At 42.1% G+C, this 15,020-nt stretch overlaps 1 protein-coding gene across 28 annotated transcripts in view; it reads right to left on the reverse strand.

Moving 5' to 3' along the window:
- nrxn3a (neurexin 3a) overlaps window positions 1-15,020 on the reverse strand; it is a 2,036,587-nt gene that overhangs the window by 1,127,407 nt on the left and 894,160 nt on the right. For all 28 annotated transcript variants that reach the window (XR_007248249.2, XR_009446221.1, XR_009446220.1 and 25 more), the window contains one exon: window positions 5,413-5,532. Coding sequence is in view for 24 of the 28 variants with exons in the window: in XM_059649000.1 (XP_059504983.1) it covers window positions 5,413-5,532 (120 nt within the window). In the remaining 4 variants the exon portion in view is untranslated. The remainder of the gene's footprint in view (window positions 1-5,412; window positions 5,533-15,020) is intronic.

Below are 15,020 nucleotides of genomic sequence, written 5' to 3' on the forward strand. Positions count from 1 at the left end.
ATCAGGATTTTGAACTGTCAGTGATAAATGATACCTCCATACTGAAAGCAACTTAGTAGCCTGAATCAGTAGGATATCTGTAGGTACCTGTACCAAAAACAGACAGTGTGAATGAAAACATTCAAAGAAGGCATTAGGAGGAGATGGTGTAGGGCTGGCATTGATAAAGAAGGGACAGCAACATTCAGGGCAACATTGATCACCTTTCATTGGTGAAGCAGAGCTTACCACATTAACCAATGAATGGGTTGGCCATCTGATTTATTTGTTGTCTATAAAGGAAGATTGGAATGTGGAAAATGCAATGCTAACAGTATAACGATAATCAACTTTTCTGAATATTCAAGTCTGAGGCAGAGCTTCCTTTGTGTTGCTCAAAGAAAATAACAACATCAAGACCTGCACTCAGTCTCCTGCAACTGATTAGTTAAAAATCGAGACAAGACTAATATTATATACTTTTTCATCAGAACCTCCATGCACTTGTATTCAATACTTTGATTAATAAAGGCAAGTATCACATATATCTCCTTAGCCACTTGATGCAGCCTTCTTGCTGCTTTCACAGATTTGTAGACATAAACATCAAAGTCCCTCTGATCCTCCATATTTCCCTAAGGTCCTATCATTCAATGTGTACTCCCTTGTTGCATTTGTCTACTCAAAATGCATCACCTCACACTTTGACAACGCACTGGGCAATTACAGCATCACACTCATGACTTCCTGCACTTTGTGAGTCATTTTTGTCTTTGTCTTGCCTCCTAGCACCTCTTCCCTGGGTTGAAAACACAGAATTTTGAAGAGCATCTTTGTTGTTCCAGGAAATTAGTTGTCATTGGAAATATGATTTAATTTTTTTTCACTGAAGATTTCACACACTAATCCGATAAGTACCATAAATGAACACAGACTGTTCTAGTGCTGGTGATGAGCTGCTACCACTTCCAGTAGCCAATTTATCAGAGGGCCACGTAAGCAGCTCTTGAACAAATAATTCCCATGTCTCTATCACTTTCTCCCCTTTGTTAATTGATGGGTGTGGCCTTCAGGGAGAAGATTTCATGCAAACTGACCACCAAGAACTGTACAATTAATTGCTTGTATATTCAGATAGAGACTGCAACATTGACCATGGCCTGAGGTGAAGCCATTGCATCATTAGAACCAGATGTTGCTGGCATAGAGAAAGTTAGAGGTGTGGAGTAATGGACTGTCTGGTTTAAAATCACATCCCACCCAGGACTCCTGTTCTCCAATGTGCTTCCATGGAAAAGTACTGAAATGTTGTGGGTGGTCAGAGGTCCTAGAGATAGGACAGCTCAATCTCTCCCAATCCTATCATTCCACCAACATTCTCATTCACGTGTAGATACTTGCTAGTCCGATACTATATACCTCTAGAGCAGGCAGGACTTGAACTAGAGTCTCCTGGCTCAGAGTAGATCCTCTGTGTCACAAGATCCTCTGGTCAGCCTCTGTAGGTGGGCTGCGTTAGCTGAAGGACAAAATGTGTCTGGAATATTCCCCTTACTCATCGGCCTGTCATTGCAGCTGAATACATTCTCTACAGAGCAAATAGAAAGCTTCCCTATTTTCTGTTAATTCATGGATATCTCGAACATTAGGCAAGTTTTTACTGATGCAGACATCATAACACAAGCTCAATTTTCTTACCCTTAAGCTGATGTTAAGGGCAGAAATGGGATCGAGAGCAGATTTAACTTTTTGCTGATGTGGTTTTGTTTTGTCCTCTTCCTTTCTCTAACTTCCTCCTCCTCCATCTGTATTATGTACATCACTTACTTTTCCAAATTAAGGTAGAGAAGGAACTGCCACCCAATTTTCTGTCCAACTGCCATTCCTTGTCAACGCTCACCAGAAGCAAAATATGAATGGCCCTGTTGATTTTTTTGTTTGACCTCTTCTCTTGTACTTGTATCATTCTCTGTCAAAACACACCTGGACCAGAATTTCGCATCTGAACATCACACCCACCTGCTGGAAGATACAGGAAGGATGAACTAGGTGAGTCAGGTAGGATTAGATATTCAGGCTGGGAAAGGGTAGATAGCACGTAGGCTACAAGCCAAGCATGGTAACTAAGCACTCATGGGCAAAACTGTGCCAAGTTGGCTAGAATGAAATAGTGACAAATAGAAACAATGGGCTGATGGGCAACTCTCAAGGGTTGGCATTACAATGGGGCCGAGATACGATTTCAGATGTAGCCACAGCTTGCCCTGGCAAAGGACCGAATGGTGAAAACCAGGCTGTGTAAGGGTCAAGTGGCTGGGTTGCCATTGGTAGGATTAGAACTATGTAACGTGGAAGACCTTGTGTTATCTCATGATGGAAAATCATGAGGGTTTGGTTGCAAGCCATTAATATAGTTTTAATTGCTTTTGATCCACCTCTAAAAGAGAATAGCGAACAAGGAGTGACTGAGTGAATGTGTTTGCATGAGATTTTGCAGCAGCTTATGCCAAATCATGCTTTACAGACACTGTACTCACACATCAGTAAAATTATGCATGTAACTATTAGCACACTTGTCTCAGCATGTAAGGGAATCACATTTCCTTTCCTCTCATTGGCAGGGCTGCCAGTCACTGCAGATGCCTCAGAGAACACATTCTACCTTTCGACATCATTGAGACACTCTACACCAGCCAATAGATCGTTCACCTTCCTCAAAGAATGTCAAATAAGAAAGACAATATCTCCCCAATTTCAGTATTGCCATGCACATTTTACCCAGTATTAGCACTATAAATACCACGAACACATAAAATGGGGGGTGTAACAAAGTACATCTTGCATGGGACAGATATCATACAACCTGTGAGTGGAAGCCATACTGTGTACCGTAGGAAAGACACTTATTTCTTACATTACTGAAGCTCTTTGATACAGCAACAGGTAGAGGAATTTGTAGCAAAATACACTGCAAGAGATCCAAGGGGAATTCCACCCCTATCTATGCAATCTGAAGCCACACAGAATCCCATTCTATTCTCTTTGGCAGCAATCATGATGAGATCGGTGCCCTTCTGCTGAAACATTGCCAGGAATAAATGCACACGTTGCGATGGATTTTTTTATTCTCATCCTGTGGTAGACATTATCAGAGAGTATTGTATAAAACAGGGTGAAGAATTCCCGCTGACAGAATCCTTAAACTATCTCCAGTGCAAAAGTTCAACCAGGCGAAATTAGTTAAACACTATCCTGCAAAACATCTTTTCAGCAACTCAGAACAGTAAATGCATCTCATCCTGACCTGAGTAACATTTTCAGTGGATGAACATAAACAAGACCTACCTGTGAATGATTCATCATTGGCCGATCCTTGTGCGCTTACAACATAATGTGTACTAACATTGTCCAACATGTTTTATCAAATATGCAACATGAATATAACCAAGGTATCACAGTGGGGCATTGTGAATATCCACCTGTTGTTCCAGCCATTGCAATCTCCCAGGTGAAAATTTGAGGAATCCAAACTGATTACAACTCCAAAATGCAAGTGGAAATGGAAAAGTGAGCACAAATTATCTAGTGCAGTCATGCGGAAGAAGCATTCAGAGTGCGAATGGACTTAGAGCTCAAATCTTGATCCAAAATTAGTCATCTTTGAACAACAGTCAAAGCACAACAAGTTGCTACTCGCATCCAAAACTGACTGATGGGCCCTGCCCCAGTATTGTATTGGATAGATTAATTTTTGAACAAAGACCGAATTACCTTTTCTGCAATCCATTTCTTAAAAAGGTTCATTCGTTGTCCTGCAGTGTGGTGGGGTTAAGTACAAGCAAATTACTATCTCATTTTCCACTTGGGGACCCCACAACCTTCAGGACTCCGTTTCAAGTTCAATACTTTTAGGGCTAAACACTTTCTCCCATGTACTTCAGTCAGCCCCACACCCCTGGCCCTGTCATTACACGGACTGTTTTCATCATAGCCAACCCACTTTCTTCTATGGCCCCCGTTATCAGCTTTTCTTTCTCTCTGGCTCACCATTATCTGTCCCCTTATCTATCTAACTGCTGTTCTCTATCTCTGGGCTTCACCTCCACCTACCGCATCCTATCGCCGATTCCCTGCCCCCACACCACTCCCTGACTTCAGCATATATCCCACCTTTCTTGAGCTACCTTCAGTTCCGAAGAAAGGTCACTGGGCCCAAAATGTTAAATATGTCTTTCCCCACCTAACTTGCCAGAATTGCTGGTTCCAGAATTCCAGTTTCAGAATCTGCAATTCTTTGGTTTTGTTCAGTTAATCAGGTCAATTGGCTTCCCGGCTCCAGTCAGGCAGTGGCTCAGCTTTTGGACGTTCTTGTCTTTGGAAATATTCCAAGCCGGTATAAAAACATTGGGTTCCCTTCTCAGTATGTCCATTGACCATTTGCAAGTCCTCCCTCCTCTTTACTTGTCTCTAAAGTTCTTGCAAAATTGTAGCCCATGTCAATCTAAGTAGTTTGCTAGATGCTTGATGGAAAGGTGCTTGATGGAAAATAGGGACACAGGAGTAGGTCATTCAGCCTTTCTATTCTGCTCCAACAATTCTGGATCGTGGCCAATCACCACCTACTGATAACAGTTATCACTAGAACATAACAGGATATAGAGGAAAGGATAACATTTGGGGTTTTCACCACTGGCTCCTTATGACCTATAATTACGAGGAGCAATTGGCTGCACCAAAGGGTCTATTTGCATAATGCGATCTTTATTTGGGTCTAAGTCTATCAGCACTCCCAAGCAGAAAACGGCAGTCATGTTTCACGAGTGCTTCCTTCCTCCAAACGTCAGATGAAAATACAAAAGCTTTCTGGACGATTTCACATTCCAATCAAGCCAAATAGATGAGCGTAGATTATCCTCATCCTGAAACTCCGTTTGCTGAGAGGAGCTGGGAACTCTTCCTTCATGCAGAGGAAGCAGGACATGCTGGATATTTTCAAGCCCCTACACCAGGAAAATCACAGGGCCACCCTTTCTACCTCCTCAAATAGACTTCAATCAGAGATTTAATTGTAAAATTCCAAGAAATATGCACTTCACTCAGAGAATTATGATTTCTTTTGGTTGCTCGTTATGTTAAGATAAGACTGCTTAGCAGACACATTGAGCACTGACTCAGTCAGAAAACTGTGACAATATTTGTGCACGACAAGACACAACCCACCATCAAATCACCAGGAAAAGAAAAATAAACCATGTCAGATAAGCCTCTTGCTTTCTAGCTTCAGCTACCAAGCACACCCAAGACCTCAGAGCTAGACTGTTGTATCGTGCCCCCCGACAACCCGTTACAATGAACCATTAAAAAAGCAATCCACAAAGGCACAATGAGTTCCGACAGCAACGGTGGGACAATTCAGAGAAACCATTCACTTACGGTCATTGCACTGACTGCCACTATACGAAGTCATTGAGCAGTCACATGTGTACCCTTCCCACTGCTGGATGCATATCCCATAGTTCATGCATGAGTCTTCTTGGCAGGTTGTGCTGGGACCTTGGAGAGGAAGATCAGAAACAAGAAGACAGTTAACAAGAGAGGAAACAGACAGAAGCGTCTGCTGGTGTCAAAGGCGACCTGCAATAGTTTACAAACACAGCTTATCACCACCATCTCAAGGGCAATTAGAGCACGGGCAATCAATTATGACCCATCCAACCATTCGCAGTCCTGAGAAACCCAAAAAGTTAACTCTGATTTCTCTCCACATATGCTGCCAGACCTACTAAAGCTTTTCCATCAATTTGTTTCTTTATTACAGTCTACACAGCTCTTTCGGTTATTATTCAGGGAGGCCCAAATCCTGGAAACAAATAAAATGAATTTCAAAGCGCACACACACAATCATACAAACATTCATGCATGCTGCGACCAACCCAACCAAGTCTGGTTGTGGAAGACAATCCTTCCAACAGGTTTTTCAAAACAAAATCTCCTGCTTTTAAAAATATAAGCACATTGTAAACAATATATATCAATCGGACAATGGGTATTATGGTGACACTTTCTTGTGTGTTGAGGTTAATTTACTAGGTAAATGGAAACTGGATTTCAGAGTAAACTTTTCTTTCAATGCTCTGACAAGCCAATTTAAAGGAGCTTTAAGCCATAGTCACAACAAAACAGTGATTTAATAGTCAGATTCTTCTTTTACTTCTCCATCTCTCCTGAAGACATTAGGATTTATTTAAGAGATGGATAAATGAGCCTAAATAGATCTCTCTCTCCTGATTCTTGCTGAAATAACACATTTGGAATACCTTTCTGAAAAAGGCGATGTTGGCTGATTTCATAAATAATATTAAAATGGAAGATAACAAAGTGTGGGGCTGGGTCAACACAGCAGGCCAAGCAGCATCTTAGGAGCACAAAAGCTGACGTTTCGGGCCTGGACCATTCATCAGAAAAGGGGTTTTTCTGATGAAGGGTCTAGGCCCGAAATGTCAGCTTTTGTGCTCCTAAGATGCTGCTTGGCCTGCTGTGTTCATCCAGCCCCACACTTTATTATCTTGGATTCTCCAGCATCTGCAATTCCCATTATCACTGATCAGAATATTAAAATGGAGCTGGTTAAGGGCTTGAGGATGAGGAATTTCAAGGAATTCAGAAGGAAGGCAGTGGTGTGGATTGCAATATTGTCTGGGCCAGAAACCCAGAGGTCCCATATAATGCTCTTGAAACATGAGTTCAAATTCCACCACTGCAGATTTGCATTCATTCAATATTTTACTGGAACTGAAAACCAGACTCAGTTTCAACAGTGACTGTGAAATTGTGGTTCACTGGTGAGCCTTAGGGAAGGAAATCTGCCATCTTCACCTGCTTTACATGTAACTCCAGACCCACAGCAATGTGATTGACTACTAACTGCACCACTTTCCTGTCTAGCTCGACCATAAGCTTGATTCCCTTGCCTGACATGAAAGCACAGAATGACTGTGCAATAGTGGCCTGGCTGAAGGTAATGGTCTTGTGATATTATCACTCTTCTATTAATCCAAAGACTTGGTAATGTTCTGAGGGCCCAGGTTCAAATCCCACCGTGACAGATGATGGAATTTGAATTCAATGAAATATCTGGAATTAAGAATCTCATGATGGCCATGAACTGATTGTCAAGAAAGACCCATCTGGGTCACTAATGCCCTTGAGGGAAGGAAACTGTCATCCTTACCTGGTCTGGCTGACATACGATTCCAAACCCACAGCAATCTGATTGACTCTAAACTGCCCTCTGGGCAATTAGGGATGGGCAAAAAAATGCTGGCTGGTCAGCAATGCCCTCATCCCATGAATGAATACAAAAAGTGTCATTGGCTAGACCAGCATTTATTGCCCATCCCTAATTGTCAGAGGGCCATTAGGAATTGACCAATTTTCCCAATAATTTCGTATCGGGGCAGCACAGTGGCTCACGGGTTAGCACTGCTGCCTCACAGCACCAGGGGCCCAGGTTCAATTCCAGCCTTAGTCTGCATGGAATTTGCACATTCTCCCCATGTCAGTGTGGGTTTCCTCTGGGTGCTCCGGTTTCCTCCCACAGTCCAAAGATGTGCAGGCTAGGTGAATTGGCCATGCTAAATTGTCCATAGTGTGTAGATTAGGTGGGTTACAGCGGGATGGGTCTTGGTGGGATGCTCTGAGGGTCCATATGGACTTGTTGTGCAAAGGGGTCTGTTTCCACAGTGTCAGAATTCTATGATTTTTATTTAAATATCATCTACTGTGCTTTTGAATGCTTTGATTAAACCTATCTCCAGTACACCTCCAGGAACTGCATTCCCTATCGCAACCACTCACTGTCTGAAAACTATTTTTCACTTATCACATTTCCTTCTTTTGCAAGTTACTTTAAGTCTATGTCCTCTCGTTTTTGACCCTTTTATGAGCGGAAACAGTTTTATCCTTGTCTTCTCTGTCAATACACCTCAGAACTGTATAAACTTCTATCAAATCTCCTCAGTGTTTCCTTCTCTTCAAGAAAAGAAACAATCTCAACTTCTCCAAAATGTCAAATCTGGAAAGTAAAAAATTTGTGTAACTCTACCCTAGGGAGGTGATGGCCTAGTGGCAGGTGGTGAAATTTCAATTCAATTCTATACAAAAAAAATTAAGAGTCTAATGATAATCATGAATCCATTGTTGATTTAAAAAGAAACATTCTGGCTCATTACTTCCCTTAGGGAAGGAAGCTGTCATCCTCATCTTGTCTGGCCCACATGTGACTCCAGACCCACAGCAATGTGGTTGACTCTTAGCTGCCCTCTGGGCAGTTAGGGATGGGCAATAAATGCTGGCCTGGCCAGTGACGTCTACATTCCATTAATGAATGGAATAGAATGAATATATTCATCTTCATCGACTATCCTCTGGAGAGAGAATTCTATAAAACCTCTTTCTCTTGACTTTTCTAAAAAGCAACGGAGAAGAAAGATTTACCTTCATCTCTTTGTGAAAGGAAGCAGCCTTTCATTCTAAAGCTGTGTTCCCTAGCTCTAGAGGGACCATTTTTCATCCTATCAAGTCTTCTTTGGATCTTATATGTCTCACCTTTCATTCTTCTATCCAATTGGTGCAGTCCCATAATTTCTCTGAGCTTCATTTATGATATGTAGTTCCTCAAAAGAAAATGAACTGGGAAAACAACTAAGATAACAAAGTGTGGAGCTGGATGAACACAGCAGGCCAAGCAGCATCTTAGGAGCACAAAAGCTGACGCTTCAGGCCTAGGCCCTTCATCAGAAAGTTTTCTGATGAAGGGTCCAGGCCCAAAATGTCAGCTTTTGTGCTCCTAAGATGCTGCTTGGCCTGTTGTGTTCATCCAGCTCTACACTTTGTTATCTTGGATTCTCCAGCATCTGCGTTCCTATTTTCTCTGGGAAAACAACTAACCCATTTCTGAATCTGAATAGAGTCACAGAGTCATACAGATCTACAGCATGGAAACAGGGCCTTTGGCCCAACTTGCCCATGCTGCCCGGCTTTCACAATTAAACTAATCCAATTTTCCTGCATTTGGTCCATATCCCTCCACACCTATCCCATCCATATACTTTTCTAAATATTGCTTAAATGACAAAATTGTACTCACTTCCGCCACTACTCCCGGCAGCCCATTCCAGACATTCACCAACTTCTAAGTGAAAAAATTGCCCTCTGGATCCTTTTGTATCTCTCTCTTCTGACCTTAAGCCTATGACCTCTAGGCTTAGGCTCCCTTACCTTGGGGAAAAGCTGTTAGCTATCTAACTAGAAATTTATAATTTAGACTTTATAAGGTCTCCTGTGCTCCAGGGTAAAAGTCTCAGCCTATCCATCCTCTCCAGTCCAGGCGACATCCTCGTAAATCTCTTTTGCACTCTAGCTAGTTTAATAACATCCTTGTACGGTACGGCAACCAGAACGACACACAGGCCTCACCAACATCTTATACAGCTACAAGAAGAAGTCTCAGGTCCTATACTCAATACTGAATGTGTCAGCCAGACCTTTTTTTTTGCCTCTTATGCATTCACAGGATGAGGGCGTTGCTGGCCAGGCAGCATTTATTGCCCATCCCCAGAGGGCAGCTAAGAGTCAACCACATTGTTGTGGGTCTGAAGTCACATGTAGGCCAGACCAGGTAAGGATAGCAGTTTCCTCCCCTAAGGGACAATAGTGAACCAGGTGGGTTTTTCCTAACAATCCACAAAGGATTCACGGTCATCATTAGATTCTTAATTCCAGATATTTATTGGACTCAAATTTTACCATCTGCTGCGGAAGGATTCAAACCCAGGCCCCCAGGATGTTACCTGGGTCTCTGGAATAATAGTCTAGCGATAATACCACTAGGCCATTGCCTCCTGGCAGAGTTTATTCACATTCTGAATTCTTGCTGGGGGGCCTTTACAGTCCATACAAAATCTTGTGACAGGAATCCACATATATCACAGTGCAATGGGTACAGGCCCAGAACATTAGCTGTTCACCCGGCTTCCAAATAAAATAGCAGCATTGATTTCCAAACTTTGTCTGTGATTATAGTTCCATTTTATTTTGAAACAAAACGTTCTGGTCGTGGGATCAAAAGAAGTTTGATAAATGACTACTGCCTCAAGCTAAAATGTCACCAAACAGAAGAGCTACAACTGGCACTCTTACTTGTTTAAGCATTCAGTTTTAGGAGGACTGGAATCAATGTTGCTGGGAAACAATTATGATTAGCCGATCATAGATAAAAGCTGGCATTTCAGGCTTAGACCCTTCTCTAGGCCCGAAACGTCAGCCTTCCTGCTCCTGAGATGCTGCTTGGCCAGCTGTGTTCATCCAGCTCCACACCGTGTTATCTCGGATTCTCCAGGATCTGCAGTTCCTATTATCTCTGATACGATTAGCCAATCACCCTGTTTTCTCTTCACAGATGCTGCTAGACCTGCTGAGCTTTTCAGGCAATTTTTGGTTTCCAGTCTCTTCAGTTCTTTGTTTGATTCTATAAGATAAGCAAAGAGTTGCCTCTGGCACCTTTGAGGGAATGTGGGTTGGAAGATGAGAAATACATTGATTATTTGCTGCTTGGCTTAAAATAGGGGCAAATAACCTTGGGCAAAGAAGAGCTAAAAGATATAAACACTGCAAGCTTTAAAATAAAAGGCATAACCAAGCAAAAGTCAGACTGAATGTGCATCTTTTTGATGATTGGTGCATTACAGCTGTCATCACACTCATCACTGAACCAGGCTGTATTTTGCCCACAAACTCTGGAGAACACCAGGTATAGAATGGGCTGGATGTTTTAAATCCACACAAGGTTGTTGACTTTATTGTTCATCTCATCCCTTTCTCCTCCCCCATCCCCATTTCTCATGTGAGCTGTCAGCATCGGGCCATTCAGTCCCTTTGAGTATGTTCTGCACGTGTTGGTGAGATTGTTCCTCAATTGCATTCAATGCTTGCCAATACCTGTTTAAGAGGCGCTGAATTCATAAAGAAAACCTGTCTATCAAACATCTGGGACAGAAAGATGAACTTTCAAAAGGAGACATGAATGTCTGGAAGAAAGTGGATACACTTATTTGAACAGTCAACTTCACTGGAACTGTTAAGTTGTCAAAGGACCTGTCAAGAGAACTTTGAAGTTCATTGAAGCTGTCAATCTGCGAAGATATTTAAATTTCCTGCCCTTTCAGAAGAAATAGTCAGCAATTTAAGCAAAAATATCACTATTTCATTCTGTTGACATAAGCCTGAGGGCTTACACCATATGATTATATGTGTTAATGACCAATACTGAGCATTGTGCACTGCCTGTCAATTCATAGTTTGAATGCAGGCCCCAAGTGGTAATGAAATGTTTGATATGAGGCAACAGGCCGACATACTTATGTCTATGAGGGATTATGTTGTTGAGGGATTAAAGTAGTGGTTCGTTTTAAAACTAATTATCGCACTTACAGATACTTGGATCTTAATTTTATTTATCCTCAGCAATGGCCCTGCATACTGTCCATTGTGAATATTGGGTATATTGAGCCTACGTGGGCAGTTTCAATCTCCTCATTTAAAGTGGGATAATTTTACATCGAGAGCTGTTCTTTCAAAGACTTGCTGGATGGATTGTTGGAATAAAACAGTTGTGTTATGAGCAAATTGGGCATTTGATATTTAGAAGAGCGAGGATTGGTGTTATTGAAAGGTCCAAGATTCTAATGGAGGTGAACTTGGTAAATGGGAGATGATGTTTCTCCTTTTGTGGGAGCCTAGAGCTAGGGGGCATGTAGTTTCAAAAGAAGGGACCTCCCATTTAAGACAGAGTTGGAGAGTAATATCTTCTCACAGTGGCTAATGTTTGGAATTCTCTTCTGTAGAGATTACTAAGGCTGGTCATTGAATGTATGCAAGACAGGGTAAGACAGATTCTGGATTTACAATGGGGCCAAATGTTATTGAATGAGGGGGTGAGGTATGCGGGCAGAAGGAAAAGTGGAGTTAAGGTCACAATGAAATCAATCATTATTTTATTGAATACCACAGTGGCCTGGACAGATCAGATGACTTACTTGTCAGTCACTGCCTTGGTTGAGATTAGCTAACCATGTGCAGCCTAGGAATTAATCCTGACTCTATCCAAGACTGAAGAAAACTCAGGCCACTTGTCACATAAGGCAAGCCAAATTGCAGAGGGAGAAGGTTGCACTTCACAGCTTTTGTTAATTTGAAGAGATGAAATTTGCGCCACCAAGATGCGGTTAGAAACGACATTGTACTTTCTGCATTCATCCTGAGGCTTTTTTGCAAAACATGTTATTGTGGCATCAATGTCTCTTTAACAATCTACACTGACACATTTACCAGACCCTTTGCTTTCAAACCCATGGGACCTCATAACAAACTCTCCAGGATTGATAGCAAAAAAAAACAAAGAAGACTTCAAGACCTACTATGTCTGAAGACTTCATTATCATGTTTTGCATCATTATCTTCCCTTCCCAGAAGAGCTTGGCCTCTGGGTTGACATCCTTTCAATCATTATGCAACTTATTCTATTCTACAGCACAGTTGATATCATTTCAGTGTTTGCTTGGATCAAACACCTCAGCTAACCTCAATTAACCTTCCTCTCACATACAGATAGAAAACAGAAGCACTGACTCTTGATTCAAGCAGCTTGATGGTAACAAACATTTTTAGCGAACTATTATATCATGCATCAGTTCATTGCACTCAGTGAAATGAGAGCTCAGACTGCAGGGCACCTCATGCCCAGGTTATATACTGCACTAATTTGGGGGGAGGGGTTTACTATGTTAAGGACGTGACCTCTTTTTGCCACCTTCAGCATTCCTGCTTCACCCAATCTCATCTGCACAGGTGGTCACACAACGGGAACCCAGACAATATTTGCTGAATGTCTGGGGTGTACACAAGTTACTGTTAGCTGGTGAGTTGATGGCCTGCCCAGATGTACCAATACAGATATACCGAGCTTATTTGCGTCACAGCTCTGACCAGATAGGTTTTAGTGATGTAATCTACAGGCTCGAGTCTCATTCGAGAGATCTGAGCAAATAGCTCAGTGCTGAGGGAATGCTTCACTGTCAGACACACCATTCAGATGAGGTTTTAAAGAGATGCTCCTGGGATTTAAAGGGATTTTCTAGGAAGATATAGAGGATCACAGATTACTTTATTTTAAATAAACAATGGTGAACTTCTCACATGTGTCCTGGTCAATATGTATTCCTCAATTTTTGTTTTGAATCCCACAGCACAGAGATTGGCCCTTCAGCCCAAAACTGGTCCATCCACACTAACCCCATTTCCCAGTGCATGGCCCATATCCTTCTAAACCTTTCATACCAACACTTCTACTGGCAGCTCATTCCATTTGTATACCACCTTCTGTAAAAATGTTGTCCCTCAGGTCCCCATATATACTTTCCCCTCTTACCTTAAACTGATGCCATCTCGTACTCGAATCCCAAACCTGGGAAAAAGACTGAATGCATTCATTCTATCCATGCCTCTCATGATTTTATACACTTCCATAAGATCACCCTTCAGTCTCCTCTAAAGAAAAACATCCTAGCTTGTCCAACTTCTCCCTATAATTCAGTCCCTTGAGTCCTGGCAACATCTTTGTACATTTCTTCTGCACTCTTTCCAGTTTAATAACATCCTTCCTACAGCAAGGTGACCAAAACTGAATAAAATACTCCAACTGCGGCCTCACCAATCTCCTGTACAACTGCAACATAACTCCCCAACTTCTACACTCAATGCCCTGACTGATGAAGGTAGGTGTGCCAAAAGCCTTCTTCATTGCCCTGTCTACCTGTGACTCCACGTTCAGAGAAGTGTGCACCTGAACTCCAAAGTTCCTCTGTTCTACTACACTCCTTAAGGCCCTACCATTCAGCATGAAACTCCTACCTTGATTTTACGTTCTAAATGCAATACCTAATGCAATATATTAAACTCCATTTGCCATTTCTTCGCCCACTTCCCCAGCTGATCAAGATCCTGCTACAATGTCTGATAACTGTTCTCACTGTCCACAATACTGCCTATTTTAGTGTCATTTGCAAACTTACCAATCATGCCTTCTACATTCTCATCCAAATCATTGAAATAGGCAACAAATAGCAATGGGCACAGCACTGACCCCTGAGGAACACCGCTAGTCACAGGCCTCCAGTCTGACAAGCATCCTTCTACTATTACTCTATGCTTTGTACCACCAAGCCAATTGTGTATCCTATTTGTCAACTCTCTCTGGATTCCATGCATTCTAACCTTCTAAAGCAGCCTACCATGTGGAACCTTATCAAAAGCCTTACTGTAATCCGTATAGACTACAATCTTCCTGGCCACTTCATCAAAGAACTCTACAAATTTGTGAGGCATGATCTCCCACAAACAAAGCCATGCTGAATACTACTAATCAAACCATCATTGCAATTGCATATATATCTTATCCCTCTGAATCTTCTCAATTAACTTGAGATATTAAGCTTACTGATCTATAAGTCCCAGGTTTTCCTTTGCAGCCCTTCTTGAATAAGGGCACAGCATTCGCTAGCCTCCAGTCATAGAAGCATAGAAGATAGGAGCAGGCGAGGCCATTTGGCCCTTTGAGCCTGCTCCACCATTCATTATGATCATGCCTGATCGTACCACACAATAGCCCTAATCCTGCTTTCTCCGCATACCCTTTGACCCATTCCTTGAAGTGCTATGTCTAGCCGCCTCTTGATTACATTCAATGTTTTGGTATGACCTACCTCCTGTGGTAATGATTTCCACAGTCTCGCCACTCTTTGGGTGACAAAATGTCTCCACATCTCCCTAAATCATCTACCCGGAATCTTCATACTGTGATCCCTGGCTCTGGACACATTGACCATCGGGAACATTCTCCCTGCATCTACCCTGTCCGGTCCTTTAAAATTTTATAAGTCTGGATGAGATCCCTCCTCATTCATCTGAACTCTAGCGAAAAGAAT

Source organism: Stegostoma tigrinum, chromosome 10 (assembly GCF_030684315.1).
Source record: "Stegostoma tigrinum isolate sSteTig4 chromosome 10, sSteTig4.hap1, whole genome shotgun sequence".
Lineage (NCBI taxonomy): Eukaryota > Metazoa > Chordata > Chondrichthyes > Orectolobiformes > Stegostomatidae > Stegostoma > Stegostoma tigrinum.